This window comes from Varroa destructor, unplaced genomic scaffold, assembly GCF_002443255.2.
Source record: "Varroa destructor unplaced genomic scaffold, Vdes_3.0 BEIS01000002.1, whole genome shotgun sequence".
Classification (NCBI taxonomy): Eukaryota; Metazoa; Arthropoda; class Arachnida; order Mesostigmata; family Varroidae; genus Varroa; species Varroa destructor.
This window is the reverse complement of record NW_019211455.1, coordinates 51,602,556-51,628,201: the sequence shown is the minus strand read 5'-3', so window position 1 is coordinate 51,628,201 and position 25,646 is coordinate 51,602,556. Positions and strand designations below refer to the sequence as shown.

General features: G+C 40.5%; 2 protein-coding genes and 1 long non-coding RNA gene across 17 annotated transcripts in view; 1 reads left to right on the top strand and 2 right to left on the bottom strand.

Annotated features, from left to right (window-relative positions):
• The window catches only part of LOC111245917 (uncharacterized), a 140,967-nt gene that overhangs the window by 25,455 nt on the left and 89,866 nt on the right, over nucleotides 1-25,646 (top strand). For 3 of the 15 annotated variants that reach the window (XM_086978884.1, XM_086978883.1, XM_086978882.1), the window contains exon 3: nucleotides 17,985-18,091. The exons of 3 other annotated variants lie outside the window; for them this stretch is intronic. In XM_086978884.1, the coding sequence (XP_086835010.1) occupies nucleotides 17,985-18,091 (107 nt within the window). Of the gene's footprint in view, nucleotides 1-2,215; nucleotides 2,424-17,984; nucleotides 18,092-22,611; nucleotides 24,433-25,646 lie in introns of those variants that run through there. 9 more of the 15 variants (XR_015320116.1, XR_015320111.1, XR_015320115.1 and 6 more) reach the window with 9 other exon arrangements.
• LOC111245915 (terminal nucleotidyltransferase 5C-like) overlaps nucleotides 1-25,646 on the bottom strand; it is a 151,631-nt gene that overhangs the window by 121,695 nt on the left and 4,290 nt on the right. The window lies entirely within an intron of this gene.
• LOC147757972 (uncharacterized) lies at nucleotides 4,989-5,762 on the bottom strand. The gene is made up of 2 exons (XR_015320119.1): nucleotides 5,626-5,762; nucleotides 4,989-5,438 (listed from the first exon to the last, which is right to left on the bottom strand). It is a non-coding gene; the product is annotated as an uncharacterized LOC147757972 (long non-coding RNA).

Here is a 25,646-nt window from a genome sequence, read left to right as displayed (position 1 = left end):
CTTATATTAGATCATCTGATAAGGGCCGCGCGTTGCCGTTTTAATATTCATAAGAACATCGCACCAGTAAACAGTCAAAATTTAATAATTTAATACATTTTTTTTTCTTTGCATTGCGAGGCCCTCCCCATATCTCATACCAATATGGCTGTGTGTTCGCTCATATAAAAAACGAGTCATTAATGCATTTTAGTTAAATTATAATGTTATTGTTTTTTCGCACGAGAGTCTTCATACATACTCCCTTTGGTTATATTTTCTCCAATGTGGGGACTACATGTGTAGGGTTTTTTACAACTTGCCCAACTTTTTCTTGTGTACTCACGTTGTTAGTGTTTTCGTTCACTTGATCAATGTATAGAGACAATAGTGTATTCGAATAGAAGTGGCATTTATAGGTTTCAAAAAATGTGTGGTTACTACCGATACAGTCAATAGGAACGCTGTCAGTTAGTGAGACGAACGCTTAACGTACGTCATATACCATATTCAGGACGTTTTTCGCCTTCAAAAGGCCGCTGTCTTTCGATACTGTAGTTATACTTGGGAACGATACGAGTTATACTTGATAGGAAACGATTTCGACCACGTTGGAAATAAAAAAACCGAATAATATTCACACTCACCAAAGTAAATGTACAGCGACAGCTTAAATTAAGACTTTAATGAAATAGAGAAGTGCACTGAGTTTTAGCTAGGAGGAGACATCGTGTTTGTCAGTATGGCGTCTCGCTCACCCTACTTCCGCATTACGCATTACGCATGATAAACACAGTAATAAAAACTTCACTGTGTGTATTTTTGAGCGCTAATATCATATCCAGGACGTTTTAATCATCTATCATTTAAATTGATTTGCTTGAATCTATGAGTGCAAAAGCAGTGACGATTCGGCAGACATTACACTGTTATGAACAACGGACAAGTAGTATCTGTGCCCAAAATGCACATACGTATACGAACGTAGATTTCGTAGAGACTACGTATTTATTAAAAAAAAAAATAATAATATAGGCGATAAATAAATGCGACCAGCAATGTAAGGGACCAATGCGACGTAAGTTCGAGTAACATCGAGAGTGGATGGTAACTATAATCGGTCTGAAGTAACTGTAACTTGATCTATGAATCTGGCTAAAGATCAAACAGAAAACAGTTGACTATACTTTGGAATAACAGCAGCTGGACAAAAGAGGCATTGCGAGCACGGGTATCCAAATCTAAATAACAATTTTTGGTCTGGTAACGCTCGAGAATCATTGTTAGTATCACAGTCTACTTTACAGAGTACATAGTGCCCTGTATCTGAACTTCGGCGTATAATTATCACATTTGAGATGGCCGAATTTTATATATACTTTGTTTCTTAACCTTGGTGTTTCTGCTTTGTTTTTTAAAATCTCTGTGTAAAAAATACCGTGTAATCTGTATGAATAAAAAAAGTTATTCTCTTCGATGGAGATATCGTCCTAATACGTTTTTTACAGAAACTCAAATCAAAGAAGCGCTTTACTAAAAACGATGCTGACTGGTAATCTGGGACGTTAGCTTTGAGCGAAAAGCATCAAAATGGACATTGCGTCGTTTTCAAGTGACCAGAAAAGAAGAGCTCCTCTCGGGCGCTGATATTGTTGTTGCTACGGGTTTACATCTTCATTTTTGTTGTTGTAACAACATGATGATGACATGATGAAAATCGACTTTGGTCCGCTAAAATACAGCCCGTCTAGGTTTCACTTGTCTGCTCACTTAGATTACTTATCTAATTCATATTTGCCTATCCAGAGGTGAGACCTATTGGTTTCCTCCACCTGGCGATGTATATTCATCGGCATAGTCGTACCCCTATAGATATATGTAGTAGTAATCTACTATGGATTTGAAGAACGTTTTTGACAGTTAACCATTAATGAATATATTTGATAGATAGCTTGTATATCACCATCGAACGTCAAATGACAGATTGTACTATTGGCTGCTGATCATCAGTTATGTATTTTTATATTAAAAGAATCAAACAATTATATATTATAATGTTTTGCTTATACATATGTGTCGGATGAGACCCTGAGCCCTTGTGCGACAATGTGTTACGGTGACCCTAGATGACACCGGTCGCCATCAACACGATACAAGCTCACATGTCTATTAGTTGATAAAGGTTTGATGACCTAACGAAAACATTCACCTTATTAGATTATCCTCCTTCTTATAGGGGCGAGCAGCTGGTCCCCCTCGGGCTCCGAAGGCGGGCTAAACCAATAAAAATTGTAAAGTTAAACTAATATCGACTCGCATCCAGGAGTGGAACACTCGGAGATCGACAATTTGCACTTTCGTGGCCCTGCTGCTCGTTAGCGGAGGCTGACGGCGAACACAGCGTAGTCGATCAGTACCCATATGACGTGTCGTCGCGGTAGTAGGTAAGAAGGTCTTGAACTTTAAAACGTTACTAGAATCCTCCATTATATAGCTATTCAAACCCAAAACAGGCCTTTATCAAACGTCAATGGCTAGGGATATCAAGAAGTTCCATCCTGTAAGCTAAATAATCTGATAATGTTTACACAATTGTAGGTCTCTCTTATGGCGGTGAGCGATGCGAGCAACGTTAGGAATATGCCAATTCATCTGGTAGTAGTTATTTTTAGTCGAAGGAACTGGGCCTTTTATTACATTACATTAGAATTATTAGCGGGTCGAAGCAGCCGGCCCGAAGATGCCCTCATGGTCGACTGATTAATCTTCGAACCACTCGATGTTATTATATTCGTTATAGCTATCAAACTTTGCACTGACCATATTTGTTATTTAGTAAAAACTCATAACCATTAATGGCACCTTATTTCGATGAGCATGGATTTGCCTTCGTTCCATTTTTTTGACCTTTGTGGATTATACAGAATACAACAGCAGTTAAAATCTACATCGTTCTTATCTTAGTGGGTAGCATTTCTTATGACTATATTGAATGAGTAAAAATCGTAATTCCAACTTCAGCATGACAGTTCTATGTATACGAAAAATAAGAGGTTTCAGCTGCGCTAATACTAATGCAGTTCCGGTCAGGCAACTCGAAACGTTTATGTTTATAAGTATACTCATTTAAATGTTTATCTCGGGAAGAATATACCAATATATTTTATTATTCCTGATGTTATTTTCCTATTGATTTGTATCGCATGTTTTTTTTTTGGGCTCAAATTATTCTTACTCTACTTTTTTTCTTACTCTACTTATTTTTATTATTTATAACACAAATATTTCATATACATATTCAGAATGTGTAGCCCATGTCTCACTTTGTAGATTAAGGCTAAACGTGAAGTGAATGAACCGGGCGTGGCCGGTCTGATCCTGAAAAGACCTAAAAGAAGGAAGGGGCTTTTGTTAAGTTGAGTAATGTCATCTTCCGACAATTTTACGCTGCCAGCCGAGCTTCTAATTCAGTTTAACCTGAGTAAGGTGACGTAATACTTATGGTAGATTTCGGCGTGGTCACAGTAAGTGGCATCTTAGCTGACGTATTACTAACGGAGATTTAGTAATACAGCCCAGTTAGATGCCGACGAAGCGCCTGCCTGTCGAGTCATTATGGCTACACTGACCCGAGACTGGAAGCAACCCATTTCGTTCTGAATGCCACAAAAGCAGGAATTTTTGCTTGCGATCTTTGCAAACAACGGTCCGGGCAGGATATTTCCACTGTAGCAGATATCTCGACGACTCTTTGTTTGGCTTCAGTTATCTTATAGGACGATGCTGCTGATTTTTGATGATTTTTTCTACAAAAAAACAATACGTGTGGGGCGCACATCTTCTAATGAGATTTGAATGTTTTTTTGTCTGGCTTGATGATCTGAATGCTCTTTATCGGTTTGTTAAGTTTCAACATGATTACAAACTTTGCGTCGAGCTGTTCGTATATGAGCAGCTGGATGCATAGTTTTAGTTAGTAAAATGAGGACTGTTCACTGCAGCATATCTGTACTATGAATAATTATCTTTTAAAATTATATTGGTCCTACATCTATTGCTGCAATGTGTGTGCCTCTTTAGGGCTTGAATAAACATAAACAAGCAGGTGCACGTAAGTATACGAAAGGTGACACTATACATCAAGTTAACTTTAAGTTTAAGACGTTGCATGAGACCCTTCTCAAAACGTTATAGTATCTGTACATAGTACCGTATTGTACTGTTGTTCTAGCCGGATGCACAGTATCGATGCGTTGTTAAATAGCGCCAAGCGTTAGCGCCAGATAACTCTTTTCCTCCTTGCAGATTAGCCAATTGCCAATGGCCGCACGAAGATGTCAAACCTTCGTTCGCTAGGCAATCTACATACACGCAAAATACAAATAGCCACTTTATTGAGAACTGTCTTCCTCCCCTCCTCGACATCTACCCATCTCCGGATGCTCGTTTACCTCGTCCCAGCCGTGCTGCTACCTTTACGGTTGACCTAGCCATCTAACAATGCCCTCTAACCCAACGCGTTTCACTGGGTATTAACAGCAGGACTAAGAGCTAACCTTGTATTCTTCTATCACTTGGCATTATGCACTGCTAGAATTGATATATCTACAACTAATAGGTTATGATACGCATACTTAATAGATACAATAAATACTTGATAAACCATCGGGTAGACACAAAACAGCATAGGGCTACTTCGGTCTTACCTACAACACCGACCAGATTTTATACAGCCACGTGTCGTTGCTGCTCAAGTAGTAGCAATATTGCTAACTAGATCGCAGCGATTTAGTAAATGTTGTAAATCATATTTAAATCCTGTGTAGGCAATCGGAATATATCGAATCGAGTGCGTCCATGGATATATGCTAGAATATATATAGGACATACACTTTTCTAGAAAGACAGTCGGAACAGTATAATAGATTATTCCGCCAAGTGAAGCAAAACGTCGATTTTGTCGATAGTAACTTATAAATATGAGCAAATAGGTTATACGAGGCCAATAATAGTTGCAAATAACAATTAGCTTGCACGGTAATTTATTATCTATGGGCATTTGTGGGTGACTTAAGTTTGCTGTCGTTCAATGCACGATGAGACGGAGCGGCTATTTTAACCCGTTATCGCAACGTACATATGCACGTACAACGTACAGACCTTGTCGTCTAATCACCGCCGCGACTGCGATCGTACTCGCTTGGTGATCGTTTATTTGGCCGTTCGTTGAGCAGAGCTTTCCATGTAAGTCTGTCGCCGACTGACGCATTTTATTTCGACAGTTTTCTGTAGACTCGACACTTTTTACAAAAACTCTGTTCGTTTCAAGAGTATACTGCTTGTTGCTTGGTGACGTTAGACAGCCCTGATCCGGATCGAATTAGCCACCAAACAAACAAATCAAGCGGCTAAACGCTGAAGTGACTGAATAATACGTGACGTGTTTCTCGACGAAGTACCTATACATAAAAACGCATTAGAGTTAACCCTAGCACGGCATCCGGCTAATAATGGCCTCTTATAAAATATATTGATGCGAACGTCCCAGAGCGCAAAGTCCGACATAAGATATGGCAATAATTCAAATTTTCTAAATACGAGTTGATTCGTTGAAATGTAGGCCACTCAAAATGAGAACTACCGTACCGCTATCCACTGCCGGCGTTGATAATACGTCCTGTATTGAGGGGTGTCGTAGCAGTGACTCTAGCATCGTATCATAGGTGGCTTTGTGCCAGAATTGTCAAACCACTTATTTCGCTGGTTGGATGCGACAGCATAGAAGGGGCGGACAAGTTCGTTCATACCAACAATAGCGACAGCTTGGCCGCTACCGTCGTTGTCCTAACCTCTCAGCTGAACGCCCGAGATTCGACTGTACAAACCAGAAAACACATTCGAAACGTACTTGACCTATCGAGCACATCGATTGAACTACAAATGGATGGAAAAACGCGTTCGGTGCAAGCTCTCTCGATATATTGCATAAGATATGAGGGCACTACAGAAATACTTGCTGTTAACTTCGTTGTGGAAACTTGGACAAAACCGGCTTTCTTTTGCCCTTCGCCCTTGACCCGTTCCTGAGGATGACTAGTACCTAAAAATGTTTATCTTGACAAAAACATCCGCGAAAGTTTAATCTCTATACGACTGAGCGCGACTGTCGATCTCAGGAACGCGGACCTAATTTGTCGGAATCAAATCGTCGGACAACAGATGCGTCCTATTGCTTAGCCTGTGGCGCGGACATATCTGACACCCAGTGATATCGGTTAATGACACATATAGTCTTAGGAAGAAATGTATGTCTACCAATAGACCATCCTCGATCGAAATGAGAAAATAAAACCACCCATTATGAAGAGAAATAGGGGAACTTTGCGTAGGGTATGTGAAATGTCTTATGTATACATGTATTCAAACAAGCTTATAGTCAGTCATTTGGTGTTGCCACTATATGAGGTGTCGTCGAGCTTTAAAATATGAATTTTCTGGAAATTGAAAGTGGAAGTTTCCCTACTCACTCGGACCTAAGTGCCGTTCGAGTTACTGCCAGCCTGCGACTGCTCCAACGGTCTATTTGCGCTGTAGGCGAAAAGACCAAATATTCGTCATGTCTAGCAATTATTTCACGTTTGAGATAACATTTTCGAGACTCAAGGTATGCTAGATTAGACTCTCGTTTCGTCACTCATGCGTGTCGTCCTTATATTACAGCTGTCTCGTCCTATTCGACTTGCCATAAGGTCTTGTGACTGGTCTCCGCAGTAGTTCGAATAAACGCGTTTCTGACTATGTGGTGCATTTGACAGCATTCGTAATTATGTCGAAATGCATTCATGGACGATTCATAATAACAACTAAAAAAGGCTGAATGAGCGTTAGCGTAAGTTTTTATTGGAATTCATATTAATTAGATAAGGAAGTTGTCAAGGATAGAGTCTAGTAGCATAATCGCCAACCTGAAGATGTCGTCGCTTCGGAATCGTTTAAAACAAACATACTCTAGCAGCAATAGTTGCTGTGGCAATTCATTATAGAAAAATAATAATAGTAACAATACCGATAATGCTAATAATAAAGTCCACTTTACTTGTTCTTTACTTTAAAGTCGTAACTTTAAAGTCCACTAAAGTATAAAACTAATTAAAGTTACACGGGGGCATTGCAAGACAGCTATGGTCGACTGTGATAAGTAGATTATTTTCTGCTTATGGAACGCTCAACACCGGCTGGAATCGCGCGTAGGACAAACCGCTCTAGAATAGCTGTCACTTTTTATTGCCACCCCTATCAAGTATTCAGCTTGACTTTCAGACATGCAGATTATGCTGTATGATCATTCGATGCTCACGTTAGCGGCTGTCTAGAACTACCGCAAAAAACAATAGGCCTATAATAATAACAAAAACATCTGCCCTGCATTTTAAACTCCAATACGCAGCCGTAAAGTATCTTTAATGATAGTATGTTCGATAGTCTTAAAAGTGTTTGATTACGAGCCTAGGTTTTAGAATAGATTATTTTCGCATAAAACTACAGCTTATTTAAACCTGGATCCTGGCTCCTCATAGTTCCATGAAGAATATGAGTGCATATAACAATCAGCGGCCAAGTGTTATTACCATTTAACGTTAGTAATCAATATATTTCATCTTATGTGAAGCTTTTATGTTACTGCTGCTGCTTGAGCTTAGCTGTGCAGAGACTTGAGAAACGATTTCTTCGTTCTAAGCCATTTTGGCTTATTAAAAAACGAACATATTGCTTCAAGTTCTTGAATGAGAGTATTCTTGAAAAAAAACACATCGCAAACTGGGCGCGAACGGGTCGAATAGTGCTTCTATATGTGTATATGTACAGTGGCATGCTATGATTGTCGTACGGCGCATCATGAACTCAGACTTTTATTCTCACTATCGAGCAGCATCATGCGTCGTTCGACCTCTTGTCCTCCCCCACTCCAGCCCCCATCTTCGTTGGCGCGCTGCAACGATGAGACGCGTAGCTTTCAGAATCCTCCGTGCCTCGAGTTAGGCACTTTTGAGCTCGCAGGCGAACCGAAGGCAGTGTAGTAAGGCGATGCCCCAGTATGAATTCAGTGAGTTGAAATCGAACGCGTTCTCATCCGCTGGCTGTTGTTATTCATTGCTTCAATAGCTCAACGACCTGCTGTTGCTGCCGCAGCAGTAGCGGCCCATACCGTTCGGCCCTGTCGAAAGAATTACTGGACAGACGCGTTTCAGGAAAATATGCACACCGTCACGTGGCGTTTTCGACGCCCCTCAAGTAGGGTTCGCCACGTTGAACAGGCCTGTTGCACAGCTCAGCGAGCGACAATGCTATAGCGAGTCACGAACGTGATGACGTACACAACTAAATGGCTAACGGCGACGCTGAACGTAGCGACAGCTGGCTAGGCTGTTTGCGCACTAAGTAAATATTTGTCTGATGAAGACAGATAACATATTTTCTCAGAGTTATATTGTCGCGCGTCGCTGCGATAACTTAGGAAATTGGGCTCAGCGATAGGTTCCATGGCGGCTAGGTAGTTCTCTATTTCGAATTGATCCTTATGGCCTTCGAAATATAGCAGATACGGCAAACGGTACTTGTAGTACCGTTTCAGCTGTTGCTGCTAGCAGCTGAAAAAAGTACGAAAAACTCAGCTAAGCGAAATGATTTCAAAAAAGCAGAAGAAACATGTTGGAACTGCCTTCTTTTATGGCCATGTCGCGCTTTCAGTACGCATCTCCTTAGCTACCATACAGTCGTATCAACTTTGCAACTATGTCCTGCGATACCATAGTGGTTGTTAAAAATATAGCGAAAGACGTGAATTGTGCTATACTAGCGAACATTTAACGCCGTGTAACACTGTGGGTGCAAAGTTTCGCATTGTATCATCATATTTTACCGACGCTACAGGCGAAGAAGCTGCCCCACACGGTTTCCTTGTCAGGGCTCTAATGGCTATAGATTTACGATCGGAAGTTTATTGAGTGTGCCGTTTACTTGAAGTTAAGTGTGTGTGTGTACAAACACAAAAAATCCGGAGGCCCTCGTCGTTCAGCTGACAGCATGCTTATCGTAGGTATTCTGCCACCTACCTTTGCATCGATACAGCAATACTCTCTTGTCCACGGAAAAAGAAGATGATTACGATCCGAGTTAAAGAAACGACTGACAAGGAAGAACCTTTAAACAAAATAGCATAGGAATCGATGCCGACAACAGCTCTTGCGAGGGTATAATGGATCTTCAATGAAAGAAAAACCTCAGTTCCTAGGTCGGATTGAATTGAGAAGTAAATATAGATATGGAGGCTTTAAACAAAACGGCAGTTACTTTTTAAGGGCACCACTAGTAACATTCAGGATGTCGCAATTACGTACATCTTGACAACGTCGTGACATTTGTTGCCACTGCTTCTGGCAGTGTCGACAGATCAACTGCAAACTCGACACACATTAAAAAGTTTAGTTGGGATAACTTGAGGTACTTTGATGTAAAGCGTCTAAGTATTTTACCAGTTCACACTAAAGTTGTAAATAGAAAGTTGTCGCCCCATGCCCTTTCTAATTTCGAATAAGCCCTGTTTATGACAATTAGTCAACAGATATACTAGCTTTGTGGATCCGCCAACAAAAAATTCAATCCTGTCACTGTTATTTCTGTCGCCTTTTGCTATCTTTTTTTATGGTCAAAAGTTATGAGAGCTGGAAGCTTCGTTTAGGTCAGAGAAGATCTTCATGCAGAAGTGTGCAGAGCATTCCAAATGTTTTTGTATCGGCTTCTGTTTAATATGGGTCAGCTCGTCACTAATTCGTTGTCCAGCAATGGAGGATCGATTAGAATTATTCATGTCTCCCAGACTACTCCCCAACCCGGCTTTAGAAGCGACATTTGAGTGACTGACGCTCCCAATACCGTTCGACGAACGACCGTCTGGAGCCCTTGGAACACGATCTGGATATTTATTTTTATCGAAACTTAAGTAAAATTGCGCCTAATCTCTTTTGACTAATTTCACGCAGTGCTTATGAAGTTTTGACATTTGCATATGTCTACAAATATCTGTTGCGCAAATTTTACCCCAAGCACTAACCATTTAATATAAGCCATCAAGAATGCTGCTTTGTTAGGTCATTGGCTGCTATCTATATTCCCTACAAAAAGTTTACCTAACCTTGTGACGCCTACCGGGAAATTTTAATTGAAGGAATTTATTTACCAGTTGAAGATTGTCTGAAAACGCTACCGTAATCATACAAGCCTACCATGCCATATATCCCAAAGGCCACGGCACTAGCCTATGTGCTCTTTTGTCTAATGTATCAGATAGGTATAAACCTTGATCGCAAAGCTTCTATTTTATTTGCTCAGTTAAAAAGAAAAAATTGAATTCTTCTTTCGCGGCGACGTTTTCTCTGTGTAACTATGCACGCCTGCAAGAAGAAGAAGTATTACTATAGCTTTTCAACAAAGCCTTGTATTATAGAGCCTTCTATTTAAAGCCATATTTCGGAGAAAAGGGTACGTCCATCTGTTTCTCTCTATATTTTATGCCTGTTAAACCGGCTTCACAATGCGCGTACCCGCGGTGTGGAAGTTGTGATAATGCCACCTGCTGTTTACTGTTAAGCATGTTGGTTTCCATATGTGGATTATCTTGTTCCATGTCCAACAACAAGGCCTAGGCTTGTTACTTGCCTATAGCCAGGCTACTAGTACCTTCAGTGACCAGCAATGGCTTCATCGTTTTGTCGCCGCAACGACCACTTGTGGCCTAATCCCGCTGGGAGACAGGCTATGGATAACGGACAGACGGGCGCATAGCCGCTATTGGATTGACACCGAGGGCCATTGCAACGACCGCTAGTACCAGCGTCGATAGTGATGGTGGCGGCGTTTGCGTCAAGCGAACGTAGATAAAACGCCCTGTCTGTAACGCTCATCTACCTTTATATATATAGAACTAGGTGTAACTGTATGTGGGGCACGTATGTCCTAGAAGAAAAAGGCTTCGAAAAGATGGCGCTGGTAGGAAGAAGAGCAGTCGATAATTTGGCGGCGTCAGCTTCAAAGGACGTGGAAAACGAAGTTATACTAATCCGAAAGGTCATAGCTAATAGTCCTAGCCAGAGAGCGAATAGTAATGAGCATGTTGTTCTCGAGATGTTGCGTACGCTAAAAGGCACAATATGTATCGATATTCATGAAATGCTACGCACGCTTGCTAATCCACCTGCGCCTCTGTATGGTCATAATAAAAAAATGCCCGCTTCCACTGAGCAAATGGCATATTTTAAGTATAACATAGTAGCTTTGCGATGGACTTCCTTTTTCGAGCAATTTACGGTAATTTGTTTAACACACTGTACATATTGAAAGGCGTAAAGCGCATTGATAATGACACCATTAAGTCAATCCAATCAGATAGAAATTGAGTTGTGGGCTTGTAGATACCCAGAGTACCAGGAGCCTCTGTTTTGATGCTATTATCGGCTAACGATTGCAAGGTGATCCAAGAGGGCCATTGGCTACGTACGCTGCACTATTATAACGTCCAACAACTAAAAACGTCTTCAAAAAACGAGCTCAATTTCAAACTAGATTACTCTCACAACCATAATGAGCAATTCTCTGCTTTGTTAAATACACATAGGTCGTTTGTCGTTTAGCAACAACTGTTTTCCTGAATTTATCTGCTGGTATTAGACGAGCAAACGGTAGATTGCGATAAGGAAATTTATCATAGTAATGTAAAGATGTCAAAGAATACTATATAATGAAATGATGCGCAGAGAAATTTGTTTAAAAATTGGCATCATTGACTTGTCAGCTAGATATTAAATCTCCCTTAAAGATTCTTATCAAGTGTATATGATATGGGGTCCTTAAACGGGGGGTAATCGAGGCTCGACTTTGACGACGATTGGTGCACCGCACGTTCTAATTAGGACAATAGCTAACCGACATATATAAATATCATATTATTAATTTGCTAGAATATATGTGACGTTTACTTTATTAAGCACTTTATTTGAATAATTACGTAAATATTGTCGTTTTTGGTCTTTTATTGCCCATCTCACTTCCCTTCAATACATTCCCTTGTCACCTAACATACAACAAAGTAAAAAAAAAACTATGAGCACTATATAATTTAGGCTTTTGGTTTTTTTTTTTTTAATAACCTATATATTTGCTCCACTTATGATGCCCCTACGAAAACCATCGGGTAAATATGCAGATCTTACTGGTTCACTCATATCCATAAATTTAATGACGGAAGGGCATCAACAATGTTGAACTTAGGCGAAATTATTAAAAATTACTGTTCCTGTTGAAAAATGGGTGCCCAATAAGGCCAGATTCGTTTGATCAGTGCTTTTGAAAGGCACCGTCCAGGACAGACATCTGCGTTTTAGAAATACGAGCCTCCTAAACGCGAGATTTTGGAGCTGGATTGAGAGGCCAGTATTTTGTTGAACTTTATTAATATAATGGTATGTCTTGGCATTTGAAGTGGAGGACGTCAATGAACAATTTGCGCTGACGGTAACAACATCAACAGAGATGTTGTCAGAGAGGTTTGTTTGAACTGTAAGATAAATAAGTGGCGTACCTTTTACGAGATGCCATTTAGCTGTACATATTAAGTAAGTACAACTTAGCTGAACTCCCCCGTTAAAGAAGTCTTAAACGAACATTAAAGATTATTCGGTAATCATGATACGAAAGAAAGCATTTCTTTAAAAGCAGGTAACGACTTTAATTATGCAAAGGACACAAAACCACTTTCTAGATTTCATTGATCCTCTAAGTTATATATGGTACCAGTAGAAATTTCACTGCGAAGACTGTAGTTATTACATTTTACCCAGCCGATTATCTATATAATAAGAACTCTATACAAATATTAATTATCCGCGTTGCAAAGAACCTTCACGAAAGATAGCTGAAGAAACATTGACAGTGTCTTAAATAATCTTGGATAGGCTTAGATAGTCTTTTGGGTAGCGGATGTTATTCAGTAAGGATTTTAACAACTCACTCCATGCATATTATCGGGTGACCGTTGTCATTTTCATTGAAACAGATAACGGTTATTAAGCCATTGTAAATGGATAGATTCTAGAGGACAGAATCTATTTTACAAGGAATCTGTTCTCTGTGACCAACTCACATTTTCGTAACAAATACAGAACAGCTGGTGACTTTTTTAGCATAGATTTGGTATAAGATTAAATCTTCCAGCTACAAACTTTACATTCTTCGAATCAAACATTTGCGAAGATGTAGCGATGCAGTAGAATATTGTAATTTATTCCCTACATAGAATGCACGAAGGTTTATCCCAGAACGTTTCTTATTAACTTCCCATTCCACCGTAAGACGACACACCAGAATCCTTTTACGAAACGCTCTCTTTCCAACCAAATATTTGTAATGGATAGCAGCATACGATGTTAGTACAATTCAGCTAACCTTTTAGCAGGTAGATTTTTGTCCTGCTAGGACGATTAATGGCTAAACTCTCAATGCAGCTAGGCCACATGAGTAGCCGAGCTTACCTTACTAGCCCCGTGTATCTGTCCACCGTTTCTTATTTCACGATTAGAAAACCAATCGTAAAAATAATGGCATGGAGACAAACATGTCATCGTATTATCAAACGACTTTCAGAGAGGGCGCCAGCTGGTTGTCAGAGGATTACACGTCAGGAGGTCTGAAATGTTGGTTTCTATCAAGAAAGTATAGAAAATAATGGAAGAAAACCTCATATAACCGCATCTCATGATCGTAATTCCATTGGCTGTACGGGGTTCGCCGGCGAAGCTATACGCGGAGGTACGCCTAAGAAGCTCGCAATTGAATTTTACCTAGCTCCAGATATCTACTATAGCTATTTACTATATAAATACACTACAAAGACCTGCTTATTGCCCACTTTTATCTGCTCTTACTCGTACTTTCTCCTATTATTTTTCATTGCCATCTACGTTCTCCTATCGGATTTATTCCTAATGAGCTCCTGAGCTGAGCCTTTGCAGTGAGCAGTTATGGCTGTTTCTACCACTAGTGAATTATTCGGAATTAGCAAATTGATCTCTAATACGTAAATTATAGCTCATCTAGTCACATATTAAGACGCGCAATCTAGATCTACCAGAAATAAACAAGAAGTTCTTTTTGTAGAATAAAACGAAAGGGAAGATTCAGTCTGTCGTAAAGAAAACAGTAAGGCTTATTGTAGTCTAGCTGTGCAGAATTTTTAAAGCCTAAAACGGTCAAAATAAGGGCATACTTCAACAGGCGACCTGCTTCCCAAGATAGTCTCATCACCTTCTTGTCATAAAAGTGAAGCGAAAACAATCAGCTTATAGTGCGAGTCTAATGAATAGGTCTGATAGGGCTTTGCCGAATGAAAAAAGTCACCGGGGAATACAACAATGTCAACAAACGGCTATAATGGATTCTTACTGCATACGTAAAACTTCTTTGAGGCTTACACGTACAAGAAAGCTATTAACAGATCTTACCAACGTTGGATATCAGACAAATCAGAAGTCGTAACCATGAGGACTTTAAGAAAATCGATAGGAACATAGATAGGTTGCTCTAAATCCTACGCAAGCTATATTACACAGTTTAGAAGTCTGTGTCACTAATCTAAAATCTGGTCACTGGTTCCAGAGAGTAATGCATGGGAGGTAATTTTTTTTAACTTTATGTGCTGTATAGCTGACCTTTCTGAATTACGCTAGGACAAGAAGGTGTGGCTGTGGCCAGGAAATAGGCTTTTTACACCAAGAGAACGCCTTCACTGAAGTTCGTAAACCATTATTTTTCGTAGGGCTCGCTATTATATTTACAATACCAGAATAACACACGAGCAGGCCATAATAACTAGCTCTACCACCACGTTTATTATTTTGTTTACAACGACTTCTAGTTAATCCGCCATATCAACGATCTCCGACGTATTTGTCATGCAAAATGTGCTATTATGTCAAATAAGACTCACTGAGCTTGATTTGTTTGAACCGCTGGACAACCAGCTACAATGAATTCGATACTTCACTATAAAGCCGCTGCATCCGCCGCGGAAGGGGTTCACTGGTGTTTTTATCCTTCTCGTGTCCCGGCGTTGAGGTATTTACCGACTGACATTCAGGTCTTCTATATTTCACCGTTTCAAAATACCATCGGTAATAGTGTATACGCTGAAACAATGGCCATCATGGTATATTCGAAGTACGCAAAACTCCATGAATACATAGTCATGTACAATCAAAGTAAGGCTCTAAACGGAAATAAAGCTGTTCAGTCGGCTTTAATTACAATTCTAATTACGTAATAAGTATTCTATTCTTACCGACGTTTTCAGTTACGACCTGATAGTAGTCATTATTTCTTTATTAGCTATTATTAAATGCACCTAAAGTCAGGTGGCTATGTCTTCTCGTGTTTGTCTCACTGCCTTAGCTAAGCTTCGCTAACTGAAACCAACAGAACTCGCAATTCTGCCTAGCTTCGAAACTATGTAAGTGCACACTCGAATTGGTTTCGTATTTATGCCTGAGCCGTTGTTGTTTGTTAATGCGGAAATGCAGTCGTTCATGTGGAGCCGCTTTCAGCAACAACCACGTAGTGCTTATTTCTTTAAACCTGCGCACAGATAGCCGTCATGGCGAGATTCTGTACGCCAGCAAAATACTGCATGAGCGCAGTCTGCGCACATATACCAGGTGTGTACACGTTTGGAACAGCACATAGTGTAGGCCATACAACTTGTGTAAATAAAGCAAATTGAATATGTATACTACACGGCCCCATTGCTCATTCTACAAGTTTACCTTTTCCAAGGATCTCTTTCGTAGGTCGACAGCTACACACCCATCGCCGGACCTTTAAATAACTCAACCAGCCTAGCTGTTTCTTATAAGCTAGACGGATCGAACACAATCTCGTTGAACAAACAGTCTTCCTAAATCCGACATATTCCAGCCACCTCAAGTTTCGATGCTGTACAGGCGTTTGACGGATTCGTTCGTATCTTTATCTCAACAGAGAGATAAAGAATATGGTGGTATGATTGACAACCAAGGCTAATAATACAGAAGACAGCTTGAGTTCTCCGAGAATGACTTGCAATTTTAGCTAATAGAAGTTACTAATAACGGCCTCGTTTTGCCGCACATATTAGTACAACTTATAACGTTGGCCGGCAACAAAAAAAGAAACTGTACCATCTATGACGCTATAGATTTTTTGTATAAATTTTTCTTAGCTCCGCCTGTTTTTGAACTCAATAGCCGTGTTTCTAAGCTATCTACGGGCTTTCCAGGTCTTCAAATAATTTCGAAACCTCCAAGGCTTCCAAGTGTCCTACCTTTTAAGCCTACTGGCACACAATGTCGTATTTGATGGACACACGCTTCGACGTATTTTCGCCGAACAACTTGCAAGACAGCTTGACTATCTAGCAACATAATGACACTTTTTACTCCACATAGGTAGAAGCATTAGGTACAGCAAAACTTAATGCGACAAAAAAGAGTCCAACTTCTTCTCCTTCGATATCCCAGAGCTGCTTAGGAACCACGAGCTCCAAGATCGAGAGAAATAAATGCTCTTGTCTTTGATAGAAGGTCATAGAAACCAACTGGGTATACCCAAGCATTCATCCGGCTGACAAATGTTTGTATTTTTCAGCGGTTGCGTCCTATCTTCTTTTTAAGGTGCAGATCTAACCAGGCATTCAAGCAGCTTTGATACAGGACCTTTGAAGGCAGAAAAACAATACTTTAAACGGCCATACCGCATTTCTAGAAATTCTACCTTACCTTTTATGTGGTGCCCCACACAACACCACATGGAAATCGTCCATTAGTGCACTAAAATACAATACGCGGTTGTTTAAGCATTTGTAGACACTGTATATCATTTCCGCTACCGCAATCCACCCTTCGCAATCGCCTTACGAGTTTAGCAGCTAAATCTTCAATGAAATACTACAAAAGGTTCCAGAACAGTGGTATTGAAAAAACTGTAAAATCTCTTCACGATTGGCGTCTAGAAAATAGGGCACTTTGCCAACAATATTTGCTGAGTTGTTGCCACTGAGACGAGGGAATCTCTTTTTAAAACATGGCAATTATTCGAAAATACAACAAATTGTGCTTCTTTCTTTTTTATTACTTGCACATTATTGGACTAATTAAAATCACTTGCTTATCATCTCTTAAATCCAGCTGCTTAAGTTCAGCTAAGGTTTGAGTCGGTTAAATAATCGCACGGCGTTTAAGATAGAAGCGCTGCCAGCTTATAGCTGCTGCTGTTACCCACGTAGCGTCCTCCCACAACTAAACCGCAGTTGAGTTTTTAGGTGTTTGAGTTTGTGCGGTCACATCGACGAGCTGCCTTGTCTCCCAGCCGCTAGGTGTTACTTTGTAGAACTGTAGGCTCGCTATGATCGTTTGAGACGGAAATAATTTGCAATTTAAGGGTTTAAGGATAACGGCGCAGCACGATCTACCTAAGCTTATGCACGTAAGTTTTGCTCTGGTGCGACCTTTTTCTAGCAGAGTAAGATAAACACTGCCTGCAGTTTTATGAGAACTGATTTTAGTATACAGCTAAAACATGCACAAAGAAGAATCGATACAAACGTTGCAAACTGTAAAAATCGAAAAAAAATCCATTGCGAGGAATATCCATGGTGAAATCCATACTGTATCTTTCTCCAACCTCTAATACATTATGTTGTTTAATACTTAATCTACAAAATAAACTACATTTACGTGTGTATGTTGTCACGGCCAAGAAAGCAAACAATAAGTAACTGCTAGTTTATAGATAGGGGGTAAAAGTTCTAGCCGTTATACGTGTTATCAGTCTCCGGCCAAAAGCCTAGTAAAAATAATGTATATATATATATATATATATATATATATATATATATAATTTTTTTTATTGAATTGTTTTTCTAGGAACTGAACTTGGGAGGATGGAACGAAGAATATTACGGTTTGGACTATGTCCATGCAACACTGGCACAACCCCGACAACCCACATCTATTCTGCCCAACGTCAGCTTGTAAGAGAAACATCCGACTATTCGTTAGAAGCTTTCTCATCAAATAGAGCTCTATGGCAATCTGTTATGATTCTGAAAACCATGAAATCGACCGCGCCCTACATAAAAGTACGAAGTAATTCTCGTTGTAATGTTAAATTTCCCCCATATATCAAGCCGTACCTGACTAAATTCCCTTTGGCTAAATTCCACTTTTTGTTGAAATCCTCTGTGGCACGTCGTTTCCACAGCTGTAATAATATGCTTATCACAGTGTGGCTGAAAAAATGACACGATCATAGGGCATGTCATGCATTGTTAAAGATCGATATAATCTGCATGTGTCATGATTTTGTATGTATGTTTAATAATAACGTGCTTCTGGATGGAAGAATTCAACCTATATATCTCCAGGAACCCTCAGGATATGGTATGAAATAGCATTATAGTAGCAGTGAATATAGTGATAGTCAAGCGCACAAGGAATAAACGTTATATTGATGAAAATGTCTCCTGTATATATAACTATGTAGCCAGTTCTGGTGCTTGCTTGGGCCTACTAGGACTGACTGGCACGCATATTTGTTAAGTTTTCTGCGATAAATGTTCTCACTATAGAAGAAATAGGCATTATCAAATCGTCATCCTGCTAACAGATGGTACCATATGGGCTAGTCATACCGCCAATCTTGCAAATAGCTCTTGATAAAGCTCGTTTAATTATGCTATATCTCTATCCATTATTTATTCGCCTAGTAGCGTAAAAATTCTTCATATATTAATTAATACAATTCCAGAAGAGGAATTAGGATTATAAATCGAGAAAGATTCGGCCACTGAACGAGATCAGTGAGTCGCCATGAAGTCGACATGAGAGCCAGTATGAAGTTATTGGTCGGCAAGAGATCGATGGCAGAACTGATCCGAAAAGCAAAATCGAATTAGCTGACCTCTCAACGTTGCGTTTTTGCCGTATTGTACGTTTAACATTCTCTGTATATAAACATACTTGGAAGGGTTTACTTTTATGGTCGTGGCATAAGTGAGAAAAGGCGGATCGGTTATAAAATCAAGTGTGCATCGGAATAGTTCGAGCGAACGCACGCAATCTATGATCAGGCCAGCTTTATTCATAGACCCATTGTGCTAGATAGAGCAGAAAACAGTCAGCTGGTCTATCTGTAGGATACGAACACAGCATACGCGTCTGTGCAATTGGATTCACAGAAGCTTGCGAGCATTTATCGTCCTAAAGGATTTCTTATGCAGACTAACCATTAAGGCTAATGTGGCTTTCCTTAAAGGGAGTACCAAATGCTAGCTTCAGCTCTTTTTTAATATATCTGCGTACTGCTAGCCTAAAATACAGTGAAGTATCTGCATCTTCTCAATGACCGTTGTTTAAAATGCAGCATAATGATCTTTGTACCTACGTACATGCATGTAGGGTGTTTGCAACAAACTGGCACGCATTTTAGCTGGCTGCCTTCACAAAAATAACACTTCATCTGGTACTTTCAAGACTGTAAGAAGACTTGTTCTTGAAAGAAACGCGACCTTGAACTCATTATAGCAGAAGGTCAAGTTCAAGGAAAAGGACCAAAGGTCAGACATTATACGATGTCTTCGTCCCCTGACGAACTGCCAGCAAAACCATAAACTTCTTTGATTGCCGTCAAATTTCCGGAATTTCAAAGCCGGAAAGCTTCCAATAAATTTTCAGAACATAAAAATAAAACAGAATAATATTGACGTTACCTGTTAGTAAGCTGAATTCAGGTGAGAATAGACGTCAAATAAAGTTGGTCGCGTATATTTGGTAGATATCTGATAGATGTGTTTATTCGTTATAACTACTATTCGCTTGGAGCACCACGTTAGCTCGGGGTCATCAATCACAACGTCGTATCACGATAATTATATTCACAGCTTTTTAATAAAGAACAGCGAACAGAGCTGAGGGTGCTTATACTATGGCCCGATTCAAATAAGAATTGCGAAACGACCATAACTCCTCGTTCCAGAATATGCGTTGACGTCCAGCCAGCGTGCGAGCTATAAACGAATGGTAAAAATGTATGGTCCAGCACATACCTACAATCTTATAAAGAGTTTTTAGAATATCCAAATTAGTTTCGTTGATAACGATCACCCATTTTCTTACTGAGACATGATGTAGGCTTTACGGAACAGAACAAAATAAACTTGGTTCGAGTTTGAACTACCAACTACAACACGACCGAGGGATATTCCCTCGGTCGTGAGTAATCCTGTGGTTATTCCTATCACGGATGTTTGCATACACAAGTAAAAAGGAATTTGGCATTACCGAGGAAGCAAGGGCGGCATGCTGCTCCGTGCTTAAGGAAACTCTGAAGCAAATGATATCGATCAAAGCCCCTGCTTTTTTTCTCCTGTTCTGCCTGCTCTAGTTTAGAGAAATCTGATTCTGTGCTCAGCAATCGCAAACTAAGTTTACATTTCGGATATTAAAATAGCTGATAAGTTCGGTGGTCAAAGATGTTGGACAATAGCTGGTCTCAGCTTGTGGCCTGTAGATAAACCTCCATAAAGAGTCCGTTTGGCTGTCGTGATAGATGTTGATCCTAATTTATTTCAACTACCCTGTACCTGTCTGCAGTTAGAAGGCCGAATTGATCTGAAATCTGTTAGAGTCGACTTCTGTGTGATGCTATCCTATTTCAATGTATAAGATGTGATCCTTTACGAGAAACCTCCGTTTTTGCACAGCGCCTTTGGTTTGAAGTCGCGTATTTTGTCCTTTGACAGCGCCCCACGAAGCGCAGCTTCAGATCAATTAAAATTATCAAATCGATTCGAAAATCAAAATTATTACGAATATTCCCAAATCTGTGTTAAGTGACCTAAGGAAAAACTATACCGCTTGATACTTCTACGCAGAAATCGATGTTTGACCGTTTCGGTTACGAATTTTGCAAAGCGTTTCTATACGTTAGTTTTTCTTAATTTACAGATTTACAAACCAATAAATAATATCAGCTAACGCTAACCATTAAACTCAAAATGATATTGTATTTAGTAGTTATGGCTGTGTATTAGTTACTGTCTTACCTTTTGCCCACAGTCTCTGCTCACGTCGCCAGTAAAAAGCTTACTCAACATACACAAATATATATATATGATGGTAGCCCTCGTGACTACTATATATCAATGCGCCCTGTGGACGCATCTAAAAAACTGATCAGTGATTTTTAAGTGCGGAACAAGAATTAGACTCAGAATTGTGATATTCCGTATTGTGTTCGAGCCACTTAATTTTCCTGAATGAGAGGTACAAGACCTCATTTGTTTCACGGTATGCCCACAACCAAGAGAACAAGGTTCATGTTACTCATGATCTCTTATTTGCCATGTGAAGTACTTCACGGTGACTTATTCATACTGGTCTAGCGCCTCACTAGTTCGCCCATTGCTAGACAGAGGATACAGCTAAAAATGGTTGTTATTTTTTCATTTTGCCGGTTGATGAGCAACAGTTGCGGTAGTGTCTGCTGAAGTAACCTGCATAGTCTTATGAGAAATAAATAAAAAATGTATTTAATCAAGTGTGTTTACTTCAAGTCGATATACCTCGTATAAGAGCTCCTCCAAAACTCTTTCGCACATATTCGATTTTTTCCTCCGCGATTTCGTTTTTTGGCTGTTACAACCAGATTTACAACTCTCTCAAGCTTAGCGTCTTCTTTTCAGTTGCCTTTTCCCCTACCCATCATGGCTTGCAATATCCACGAGTCTTGTTTTTAGGCAATGCTCTACCATAAAACTCTAGTAATTAACGTCTGTCAGCGTTTCTAGTGAACAATTGAATTTACCAACTTCTCTAAGCAAATATGCATTACTAGCAAAAAAAAGGTTCAAGATTACACCAGGCCATCGTCTAGGTGAGACCTTGAATCACACCGCTGTATTTCAATACAACTAGATAATAAGCAACTTGGAAATTGTAATTCTAATAATAGCACGGACTAATAACACGCACTACAGCTGGAGAATTAAGGATGCGCCTTTTTTTTTTTTTTTTTGATTTTTTCTTTGAGGTGAGTGAAATAATATACTGGATACTTTTCTCGCAGTTGCTATCTGGAATTACCCAGTTGCTCGTTCGCACTCATAACCGGTTCCGTTTATCTAAGGGCGTCTATTCTTATTTCGTGCCGGTAGCCTCTTCGTTCACGGACAGAAGCTCCACTGCACAATCTCGTACAATCGCTTCCTTATCATCTTAATAATATAATGTAATAAGCTCAACCTGCTGTGTCGACAGGCAGTTGCCGTCCAGTTGCAATGGATGAGCCGTCGAGCGCCAGCTGGGTCGCCAGGCCGCTGGGGCTGGGTCGGTTCTAAATAACCATTATACTTCCCTTCATACTTCCGTGTAGGGCACAGACTGAAATAGATGTTGTTCACAATGGAACACGTATAACACGGTCGTGACTGGTTGTCTTCGTACGTACTATGCTCGGTTAGTCGGTGTGCATGCGCATTGACTTGTGGCGGTTTTTTTTAAAATTTTCGAAATCGTTTGGTTTTTTCAAGCCGCATTAGCGATTATCATTCTTAATCAGCTGTTATGAACTTTTTTCAAAGTTGTATTGTTCGCGCCTCAAGCTGGATGGGTCAACATGTAGCAGCTACGCGTCCAGAAAATATCCAGAGAAGCGCTGGGCACTCTCTACCCTTTAGAGCATGTTTTACAAATCATGCAAGAACGAGATCAGGTATAGATAGTATTTGCCTCAGGACTATATGAGTGCTGCCATTGCTGCACAACTGACATGCTCAACGAAAGTAATTTTGCGTGATGCAGTGATCATCGTGCAAATACGATCGTAGTGCCGGTGCTGAATAGGCCATCGATCAGCTCCAACGTAATGAAGGTGATCATCACGAAAGAGTTCAGTAACTCGTGTGCAAACCGCTGTTGGCGCTCTTCCACCTACCGGCTTCCAACTGAAGTGCCATACATTTCTGAAGGTTTGTTGTTAAACGAGCTGTTGCTTATGGAAGGCCTACGTACTGGCATGCATGTACCTGTGTCCTTTGGCAGCCGCAAAGCTGCGCCAGATGTCATCATGTTCGAGCGTATACAAACACCTAGCAAAATTTCTCTATTCGATTCACTGATGTTACCTCTATCACTACGGCACCATATGAGGCGGATGGGCGCTTGATTTCACATATTGCAATTGTTTTAATTGGACAGTCCGCCTCAAAGGTCATAAGCAGTAGTGGCTGGCTCGTATAGGTTGTGCGCGCATATAAATTCTCTCGTACGATATTTAAAACGACGGTTAATAGAAAAGCAAGCCAAAGCTATGTGGGTCTGGGATTTATTAGGGTAGTGTATTAGGGTAGTCACTTGCTGATCGATAGGCAGCTAGCCGGCAAAACACCGACTAACGGCATAGGTTAACTACTGCTTTTCATGAGAGATGTAACAACGATTCGACTGCTAGAAGATACTGTTGCGACGATAAGCAGAACCAGCGAAACAGCATCTCACTCAGAAACTGCCCACCCTGACCCTCAGGCAGAATCCCGCATCGCCGGCGCATGACTCTACTAAACTGTTGTTGCTAGAGCTGGCAGCTGATTACGACGACGATAATTAACTCCATTGTCTTCTACCTCTTCAATGGTTGTGAAGAACCGGCTGAACGACGGCAAACTGGGCATATGAATCCACAGAACACGTACAAATGCGATCCTATATATTTCGTCTACTAGTTCATAATAGTTGCTATACCGTCAGTATGCCAACAGATCATAATACCTACACGCTCTTACATATTATTAACGATACATTGAGAGACGAGACTGGATTGAGGCGGCTCTGAAAATGCGAGACATACACCGCAAAACAACGAGGACGAGGTCGAAGCAAAAGAAAGAGGGCAAAACTCCTGATTGATCAAGTCGCTCGACCTTGGATATGATGCTGTGAAAGCAAAAGAGTTGATGCAGAGGGGAACAACCCCGTATCGTAGGGTCGCAAGCCCACTTGCTGCTAAGACCCTAAAGAGGTCAACTGGCGGTTTCAGGCCAGGTCAGGCCATGTGTCACTTGCATGACTCTTCGCCGTCGCTCATATACGGCACGAACAGAATTGAACGCCATCATCATGAAGCAACAACATGATTACCACGGTGTGTAGCGACAGCAGAGTTGTGGAAATAAAGAAGACGAACTGTTTTTTTGACTATTTGCTCGTCGTTATGTTAGGCAACCTTTGTCAAGGTATGATGCAGGCAAAATGTCAGTTTGGGGAAACAAGTACCGGTAGAAACGAGCGACAGAATCAACGTTGGCTAACCGCTTGGGTAAGTTTTGGAACTGCCTTCTAGGAACTACCGCACCACGTCTACTTATACATATATAACTTCTTTGCTGAAGGCTAACTTTAAGTAACAGGGACGTGTGTGCTGTCGTTGCTCTGCTCTATACTGGTCGATGATGCGGTACGCGCTACGGATTTTCTAGTTCGACTACCGATATGCTAGAACGTAAAAAGGGCCAGTTATAGTAATGACTATCGATTTTTTTCCATCGAATACAGGCGGCGATAGAGTGAAGATGCAAAACTGCGCTCTTTGTATTATCTAAACGCAATAACGCTCATAAAACTCGGCAGCAAATAGAACTGTCACAGATTTTTATGCAGAAACATCTTTCAATCAGAAATAACAAACAACTGTGTAAATAGCATCGGCCTTGCTAAATCAACAACCGAAACAGAAAGTCCATGTAGAAGAGCTAATCGAAATTTACCACTGGGTCTGTCAAGGGAAGTTCGATAGACATTCTCGCAGACAGGTGAAAGCAAGGTACCTCAAATGATCAGTGGATCGTTCCCAGTGATGGTGACTGTGATAAATTGAAACCGGTAGAGTGTCGATATTTGTTTACTACCCAGTTTATAGCATCCAAACTCGGGTTTAAGTTATATGAATAGTTTCACAAATCGACGAGAGCTCTCTACCAGTAAAATGGCGAAGGCCCGCTTTCTGAGGATCACCGCATTTCATAATGGCAGCACGTCACAATAAACTCAGTGGTTCCCGCAGTTAAGAAAAGAGAAGTCGTCGTCTTGCCAGTTATGTCACAGCTCAAGTTAATTGGGTGGTTATTGCAACAGTTGAATGAGGTAGCAGTTCTAACGTGGGAACTATCCTCAGTCATTGCTGCCAACTTATCAATTTGTTTCAATGTCAAGTTTCAGCTAGAGAAATCGGTTGGAAGTTTTGCGGTAGCGGCGGGGTCAACAGTAGCATTTTAAAGTACGAAACCCGTCGCCAGCCGCTCAATCGTCTTATCAATCGTAGCGAACGCATAGCGAACTCGCCATTTTATGTGACCCTCCGTATGCAATGTTTGTTGAGTGGTCACTGCCAATAACTATACGTTGGCGATTGCGGTCTACGTGCGACTGTTTTATTCCATCTGAGCGGTAAAAGGTTACCTGTATATCGTATCGAACTAGCGAATAAGACCTAGGCTTAATGCAGTTAAACGAACACGACAGGAGCTCGTTGTT